At 34.4% G+C, this 10109-nt stretch overlaps 1 protein-coding gene across 1 annotated transcript; it reads right to left on the reverse strand.

Moving 5' to 3' along the window:
• Window positions 1–4726: 4726 nt before the first annotated feature.
• On the reverse strand, window positions 4727–5146 carry HELRODRAFT_166278 (hypothetical protein; the record flags this gene model as incomplete). Its single annotated transcript, XM_009033244.1, has 1 exon — window positions 4727–5146. One exon carries the CDS (start codon window positions 5144–5146, stop codon window positions 4727–4729), a length of 420 nt encoding a protein of 139 aa, XP_009031492.1.
• Between the last annotated feature and the right edge of the window lie 4963 nt (window positions 5147–10109).

The following is a 10109-nucleotide window of genomic DNA, read 5'->3' on the forward strand; positions in this document are numbered from 1 at the left end:
TGATGAGAATACTAATTAGAAAATGAATAAAACTCTTATTAACAGCACTTAGAAATGACACTCAGGTGTATCAGAGAAGCTGATGGCCAATGATAAAAAAGCCGGTGAAAAAATTATATAGATGATGATCAGGTGATGATCTTATAGCTGGAATGATAACAATGATGAAGATGATGACGACGATAACGATAGAGACAATGGTTAAGGTGATGATGACGAGAAAGATGATGACGACGACGACGATGAAGATGGAAGTCACTGGCAAAGGTGACTTAACAATGTAGAGATGGAAGATTATGATGATTGCAATGCTGGCGGTTCGGCCTGCACTCCAATGTTAATAACATAAAAGTTTCCAATAACACGATGACGGTAATAAAACAACTACAGCAGCAAAAACCACACATTAATCCAAGCACACACACGCACACACACACACACACACGCACACACACACGCTTGCAAATAAGTGTTAATTGATTTTTTGAAAATGTTATACATTTACACAAACATTTAAACATACTCCATAAAAGCAAGCAAATACGAGATGGCACTACAAAAAACACACACGCACAAATTGACAGACATATGCACACATACACAGACATACGCACATACACACGCACGCACGCACAAACAGAAACACCAACACAGAGGGTCAGTTTATATGAGCCTCGGCTGGATTATGAATGATTGCTTGCACCTAATTCGTGTATATTGCCAACTTAGTACGATATTTCACTAATGCATCTTTTCATTTTCATGTGAGAAATTGTATTTTTTAGATAGTATCATGAACTTATATGATATGTTTCTATTGATAAATTCACTTTTTAATTCAGTTCTTTTAAATTAAAATTTTTGGCAGAACAATTTGAAATTTGATAAACACTTACATTAAGTTCTGAATTATTAAAAAATTTAATTTTTCTAAAAAATCAGATGTGCGTGTGTGTGTATATGAGTGTGTGTGTATGTATGGTTTAAAAAGTGCATGTGTGTGTATAGATGTGTGTGTGTATGTGTGGTTGAAAAAATGTGTGTGTATGTATCACACCACAAACACCAAAGGACATGTAAGAGAAACATAAAAATCCTCCTCACCCCTCTTAAACCAATTACATATTTTCCTTTCCTCTGGTCACCAGCCACCATCAACATCAAATCATAAACACACACGCACACACACACACATACGCATGCACACTCACACTCACACACACAAACACACATACAAGTAACACAACAACTCCTTGTACGAAAATGTTACACACTTTAAAATTAATTTGTAATCATTTTGTAACTTTTGAAAATTTAAACAAAACTTAACAAAACAAAATTTAGCGGAAAAACTTTTTAATGCAAAATGCGCTCGTGACCTAGTTTCGATCATCAACTTAATGACCCAGAACTGACCTCAAAAGTATACACACTCACACACACAACACACTCACACATAAATACATGCATATACACACAAACACATACATACATGAACAAAACTACATTTAACTACTTACTTTACAACAAAAATGTCTACAGAGATGTTCAAAAATCCATATTGTCAGAATCCATATTAAGAATTTTATTGACGGGAAAGAACGACCGCTAGAGACTTTTGACATTTAACCTCTGAACTATTTTTCTCTAAAAAGAAATTGAAAATATAACATCAAACCTCAGACCAACTGTGAGGTCAAGAGACGTCATCAGTCCTACTTGTGTTCATACAATGGATTTGTACATTTGTGTATGTGTGCATATGTGTTTTTATGCGTGCGCGAGCGTATGTATTCGTGTGTTAGTGTGCGCGTGTGTGTGCGTGTGTAGGTATTGAAATAGACTGCGTGTAAGTATGTGGATGTGGAAAGTTTACATGTACGTGGGGGAAGTTTATTTACCTGAGTACACGCTAGTAATAGCATGTAAAAACGTAAATTGCATACTACACACAACACACACACACACAGACAGAAAAACACACACAGACAGAAAAACACACACACAGGCATGTACACACACACATAGATATATACATATCAATAAAATTGATCAATTTTTGTTTATATATTCAGTTACATATTCGTTCATTAATCACCTCTCAATAAATGAACATGCTCCTTGTTCAAAGAGATGAGATAACAAATTGCTGACACAACAAATCGAAATGTTTCATTTTTCATCTGATATGAACATTTCTGTTTATGAATGATAAATAATTTTCATAAGTCCTCCATGTTGCCATTAACTTTCTTATGACGTTGAGTTTGTTTCAAATGTCTGCCTAAATGGATGAAGGTACAGGAATCTCGAGGTTTGCTGTGCGTCTAAGTTTCGCTTCGCATTTTCTGTTTGACAATATCAACTAATAAAACTAATGAATTTATTCAGATTAAAAAATAACAGGATATACTTAAAGATGTCAGATAATTAATCAAAAAAATTAGAGAATCAGTTATATAACAAATCATCGCAGGTGAAACTGACCATGTTGAACTTGCCGCCAATGAACTCCAGACCCCACGTGGCTTGCACCTTCCTACACCATCCACACTACACCTACTCGTCTGCCTCCATCCGCATCCAGCAGTTCAACTTCAACGTCACATCCGTTGAATGTGTCACTCCCAATGTTCTTCCGGCTTTCAGTCTGAATCGAGGTTCGTTGTGCAAGAGTGTGGATTTTATGTAGGATGTGTACCTACATACACATGTCTGTGTATGTGTGTGTGTGTGTGTATGTATGTGATATGAACTCTCTTTTGGTGTTTATCTTTTAATACATAAATATAATTAAATATTTGTCAATAATATTTCATTTGATATCCGTTCATTGTTTTTCATGCGTTTTTATGTTCGTTCCCTCCTCCCTTTCACTCTCTTTTTTTTCTCACTCTCTCTCTCTTTCTCTCTCCAGCCTCTTCTCCCTGCCACCCATGTAGTATAATAACAATAAAACAGCAATCACCATAAAATGACAACTCGCCTACTTGGAATCTAATCTGAAAATAAGCATACGCTTCTTTAATAAATAAATACTCGTAACTAATCGCATATACTCGCAAGTATTCGTAGCCACCGACACTAAAAAACGGACCATCCTTGAATTTATTGTCGGCCGGAGATAATAAATAAAAGATAAGCCCCATTTACATTTAATTAAACACTTTATTCAGGCACTATCTTTCTTTGTAGCTGAATGGCTGGCGCTAAAATATCCAAACGATAAAATTGGCCATTTCATCTTTATGTTTGTGTAGTAGTGGTAGTAGTGGTCAGTTGGTCAGTTTCTGGTGGTGTTAAACTAGCGGCTGTGGTTGGTGTGGTGAATTTTAATGCTGGTGTTCTACATGTTGGGGGTGTTGTCTTTGTAAGCAATATCGTTGTCGTAAGGTGTATGTGTGTTTGTTAATTGTTGATACAGAAATAAATTTATAACCATTGAAATGGCTCATCAGATACAACATAAAATAGCACAACAAACATGGTTAGTTTGTGAATGAAGTTGAGTTTAATAATAAAACAGCATTTATCTTTAGCGTACAATTTTTGTATTTATTGTTTTTCATACTTTCCTGACTTTAGAATTCTGTGATTAACGCTAACGAGACGTTGAACACGAGTTTACTGTTTCGCACTGAGATTGAAAAGTATTTTACACACTGGAGAACGCCTCAACAATACAACTGCGAAATTACAATGACGACAAAATATAGCCAGGCCCGAGTGACGCTGGTGCATGTGTGCGTATGTATGTGTTGTTTGTATGTTTGTCAGTGCTGTTTGTTTGTTTGTTTGTGTGTGTGTAGTTGTGTGTGTGTGACTAGAATTTTGTGATATTGGGATTTTCCACGTGTTTGTTGTTGATATGATTGTTGATAGGAAGAAAATGTATCAGAAATTTTAAGCTGCCTTGAGAGGCTTAGAGAACACTACAGCATATGTGAATGTTGTAGGTGAATATTTTTGTTATTTAGGAATTTGTATTTGGAAATTTTTTCCCATATCTTCTTTATGAATATTTAAAGAATTCAATTTATTTTTATACGTAGTTTCTGACAGGTTGACAAAAATGTTGACAACATTGATGTATGTTGTTGTCAATGCTACATTTTTGACGTTGTTGAGTTTGACTATTATTGTTGCAAAAAACAAACAAAACAAACAAACTTAAACAAACAAACGAACCAAACTAACAAAAACAAATAGAAACAAACCAAAAAAACAAATCAAAACCATAAATTAAACCAAAACCAAATTCAAAATGATGTAGTTTGGCAGTTTGAGTGGAAGAATGTCGAAAAATTTCAAAGAGATGGGAAAAAAACTTGCGTAGAAATATATTTTTAAACTAGCAGCGTCATTGAAATGAGAAAAAAACCTCTACTTTTCGGCGCTATTTATTCAAAAATAAATAAATGAGAAATAATGGAGGCAATTATTTTTATTGACTGTACATGCGTGCGAAGGGAAATACTGATTTGTCTTTGTTATTTTCGGTTGCGCTGTTTGCGTTGTGTATTTTGTCTTTGTTATTTGGGTGCTGTTTTGTTTGTGTTGTCGAGTTTTGTCTTTGTTATTTCTGGTGGCTTTATACATTTTCACAGAGTCCGCCTTGGGTTCACCAGTTAGGCAGCTTCGAATAATCGGTGCCTATTCTGGTATCTAAGAGACTTAATTCGTGATTCTATGCTCATTGGCATAGTTTCAGAAACGTCTTAAGTTCTCAAAAGTGGATTTGGTAGGAGACTCTATGCTCATTGGCATAGTTTCGCACGCGTACTAAAGTCACACAATTTGTTTCCAGTGTTGTTCTGACTCTTGTTGTTTTGTGTTGGTTGTGCGAAAGCCAACCAGACTGACTGACAGGCCCAGTGAAAACAGGCCCTTGGTTGTGCGAAAGCCGACCAGACTTGATGGCCCAGTGAAAACAGGCCAGGGTTGTGCGAAAGCCAACCGACTGACTGACAGGCCCAGTGAAAACAGGCCTTGGATTCTGTGAAAACGAATCCGCCTCGTTGTTTTGTTTTTGTTGTGCTATTTGTGGACCTAGCGTTCTTTGCTGGATTCTATACTCATTGGTATAGTTACGCACGCAGCTTGGAATTTCCATAGGCTCCGATTTTAGTAATTTTTCCGCATTCATTTTATTTATTTCTTGGAGTTGTATCGACATCACCATCGGATACACACGTCGAGGTTGTACGATTAAACGGCAAGAAACATATTCCTAGTCGAAGACCCAACAAGAAGAAGTTCTAATTCCTGTATTCCAGTTTGTTCATTGACATTATTTTTTTTTACATTATTCTAGAGTTCATTTAGTTCAATTCCTTTTCATTTACTTCCGTCGATTAATAAAATTGTTATCGAATATTTTTACGCGTTCGTGTGTTACTCAGTAAAATCATATAATTCGAAAAAGCCCAGTGCCACACAGGACTGGTCGAACTCACGATAAAAATATACAAAAAAAAAATTATTGTCGGACCATAAAAAAAATTCCCTGAGAAAGATAGAGGAGGAGATTGCCTCACCACCAGTTGCAAAATTTCCGACAATAATTTACGCATCTCAAAAGAAAGAAAAAAAGTTTCCATATAAATTTTTGAAGTCGTTCTTCGATGTATTTATGACCCGGCCCTACCTATGTGCATTCATCTATCTATTTAGCAGACATTGTAAATTTTTCTAATTCTCAAATGGAAAAATTATTTTTCTGAAAACTCTGTTCAACATTTACATTTTTATTTCTTCTGTCTTATAATAAGTATGATAATGATGATGACGAAAATAAATGCGTGGGTGTTAACGCCGATGATGCTGATGATGAAGATACTAAACATGATGATGACGATGATGACGAGGATGATGAGGATGATGAGGATGATGATGATTAAACGGATATTATTATTATTAGTGATACTATTAACGATAGGGCCGATGATTTGATACTAACACTGATGATGGTTGAGATAATTTATAATGAAGATATAGATGATACTGTAATGATGATATAGAAAATACTAAAGATAATAACTTAAATGATCCTATTGATGATAATACAGATGATACTTAGAGGATGATAGAGATGCTAATTATAACAATGATAGAAATGATACTATAATTATAATGTAGACGATACTATAAGAATAACACCGATGATACAAATGATAGTAATCAAGATTGCCCTATTAGTGGTAATAGCATAGATGATACAAGCGATAGAATGGCAATGTTACCGACGGCAACGATTAGCTAGTAAGCAACAGGGTAAAAAAAAACCGTAGCATTCAGATAAGCTTAGGAGTTTTATCTTACATGCAGTTAAAAAATTAGAGAGTAGTGGAAAAAAAAGACAAGTAAAAAAATTAGGCAGATATAGAGGTAGATATAGCTAGACAAATAGATAGATTTTAGATAGATAAAATGAGAAAAAGAGATAGAAAGAGAGAGAAAGAGAAGGAAAAAAAGAGAGATTGATCCCTATAATGTTAACGATTTTTTTGGTTTATGTTTATGATTTTAGTGGCATTGATTTTTACTTAGCAAAAATTCCAAAAAGATCAAAAAGATAGATAGATAGATAGATAGATAGATAGATAGATAGATAGATAGATAGATAGAGAGAGAGAGAGAGAGAGAGAGAGAGAGAGAGAAAGAGAGAAAGAGAGAGAGAAAAAAAGAAAGAGAGAGAGAGAGAGAAAGAAAGAAAGAGATAGAGAAATATTGGTTCATAGGATGCAAACAACAAAACAGATGTAAACAAACACGAACAAGTGTTGATAGAGCGAGTTCACGTGAGTATCAAACGTTTTTTTCAAACATTTGAAAATAATTTTTTATATTATTGTCTTAAAATTTTAAAGGTCAACATTTTTTAAAGGGTACGATTGTCTAAATTTGTCATTTTAAAAGATTTAAATGTTTTTTTATTCTATTAGTTATCTAGTAAACTACCGTTCATTTATTCAGCATTCATTCATACATTTGTTCATTCGTTCGTTCGTTCATTCATTCATTCATCCATTCCTTTATTCATTCGCTCATTCTTTCATTCTTTTAAGGTTGGACATAAATTTGGTAAGCACTGCAGTTTATTTATGCTACTCGTTCTAATGCCATCCTGGTTTATGTGGCAGCCTTGTACACTTTTTTCTCATTTCTTCAATTTTTGCTTCGTTGTTCCAGACATTATAGTGTGTTTCACGTCAGCAATTAATGTGATTCCGTTGCTGCTATGATGGTTGTTCTCATTGCTGTTGTTCGGGTCAGTAATTGCTCCGAGTTAAAAACTATTTTCAATTATTATTATTATTTATTGTTATTTCTATTTTAGGAGATGCCTGTTTTTGTTTATGTGTTGTGCTTGCTTGTGTTTTACACGTTACTTGCTCTCCGCTAACACTCGTTATTGTTCTTTGCTGAATTTATTGTCATTGTTTCTTTTATTCTTTATTGATCATTTTTATAGCTTTATTTTGTAATTTTGTATGTTATTTCTGTCTCATTATCCACTCATTATTATATGTTATTTTCACTCATACACACGCATAATAAACATACACACATACTCCTACATACACACATACCCACACATAAACAAACACACTCATACACACATACGCAATACACACACACATACGCAATATTCACACACACACACATACAAACACACTCATACACACACACACACAAACACACTCATACACACACACATACGCAATACACACACACAAACACACTCATACACACACACACAAACACACTCATACACACACATACGCAATACACACACAAACACACTCATACACACACACATACGCAACAAACACACACAAACACACTCACACACACACATACGCAATACACACACACACACATAAACACATCGGTATGTTGGCAGTGTTGGCGTGCACGCGATTGCGTCTCACGTGCACCAGATGTTCTTTATGAGCAAGCGCTTCTTTTTATGCTAATGTTCTTTAAAATGATTTTGTTTATGCTTCGTTTATATCGTTTTCTTTTCGTGTTTTTAGTGTGAAAATAGACAATTTCTCTCTTTTAAACTATCAAATAGAACAAAAAATTGTCATCTGATAAACAAAAGTCAAACACACAAATGTTTAACAATTGCAAAACAATGATTACTCTATGTACATTTAATAAAACCCAAATCATTTAAACACACACACACAAACTTCACTCACATACACACAGACATACCCACACACATTCACACACTCACACATTACACGCAACATTTACATGTACTACACAAGTGTTTTACACTTGAGACAATTTTGTGCTTTTTGACATGTCTCAAACCGTGATAAAAAGATGGAGATAAAAGGCAGAAACAAGAAAATATAATGTAACAGTTTTAAGATTTATCGTTGTTAGAACTTGTGTTTGTGTTTGTGTGTATGTTTATGTGTATGTGTGTTTATGTGTGTGTGTGTATGTGTTTTTTTATGTGCGTGTGTTTCGGTCGGCATGCGTGAATGTTTTAATTTAAAGAAATGTTTCAACTTTGTAATCTGATTGAGTTTCCCAATCAGAATGTTTTGAAGCAACGCGTTGTTCATCTACACCACTACATCAAGATGTCTCGCCCAAAGAATGTTTTGTTAGCTACATATTTGTCACCCATTTTCCAAAATCTTAAAATTTTTTGAAAATTAATTGATGGAACGCTGGAAAAAAATTTTTATGTAATAATAAAACTGCAGAATACTGCGATACCAAGAAAGTTAAAATGACGTCAAAAATTGTATAAATCGTTATCTTTGATTTATGGACCGTTCATACATACAAAATTGACAAACTCACACACATACACCACCACACTGCACACACACACACACACACACACACACACACACACACAGACAATCACACCTCACACACAAAACACACACACTGACACACAAACACACAGACACTCACACACACATCACACCACACACACTCACACACATACACTTTACATCCTCTATATATTATCTACACAAAGCAACTAACCCACAAATTCAAATAAGAACAAATTGATTGCACAAAGAGCCAAACAAACCAACATAGAAATGTTTGTGAAAAAACTTCCTTGATCAAACGGACGAAATTTTCACAGACTCATCAAAGCAGGGATATTTTTGCCAGATCATAAAAGAAGCTGTAATTTGTATCAATTTGTTTTCTGACGTCATCGTCATCGTCATCAACGCCATCTTTTTATCTCACCTCCACGCAACAAAACAGCAAACAAACAACCACAAAAACCATCAACAACAACAACAGCGGGTTTTTAAAATAACGTCACATTACACTAAAGCAAAAAATACTTCTGTGTTTTTATAATTAAACTTGAATATGCACGCAGAAATGTATAATGTGTGTGTATGTTTGTACCTATGCATTTGTACATCTTGTTTCATCCCAGGTTGCAGGCACACCTTTGTATTTGCATCATAACGTGTGGTATAAAGTTGTATATGATGAAGTACTGATGTAGGTACTTGAATTTGGGGTATTTTAAAAATGAAGTGTACATAATTAATCAAGTAGTTAGGTCTGCTTGTATGGTTGATATGTTTGATAACTTGTAACTATTCTCCCTAGTTAGCCCTGTGACATATTTTTTTTCAGTGTTATTTATGTCACCAAGTAAAATTTATTTTGTTTCATATGGATGTGTTCATTCATCTACATGTGTGTTGTGTGTATACTTGTGTGTGTACTTGAAGGACCAGTTCGAGTACTTACGTACTAGCGTAAGTACTCCTGTACTTGTGTAAGCACTTGTTGTACGTGCGTTGTTTGTGGACTCGTGAACCTGGAAGGATTTGGCATGTTGAATGAACTTTTGTCTAGCTGTCTTTTCATTTCAATTCATTTCATTCCATCCTCTTCTCGAACAAACAAACGATGAGTTGTGTATGCATTTCTGTGTAAGCATGCATTTATATATGCATGTAAGTGTGTATATGTGCATGTATTTAGGAATGTCTGAATGTGTTTGTTCATATATTATTATTTATTTATTCATATATTATTTATTTATATATATATATTTTAAAAATTCTACCGAATGTTTGGCGTTAATATGTTTG

This window comes from Helobdella robusta, assembly GCF_000326865.2.
Source record: "Helobdella robusta unplaced genomic scaffold HELROscaffold_9, whole genome shotgun sequence".
Classification (NCBI taxonomy): Eukaryota; Metazoa; Annelida; class Clitellata; order Rhynchobdellida; family Glossiphoniidae; genus Helobdella; species Helobdella robusta.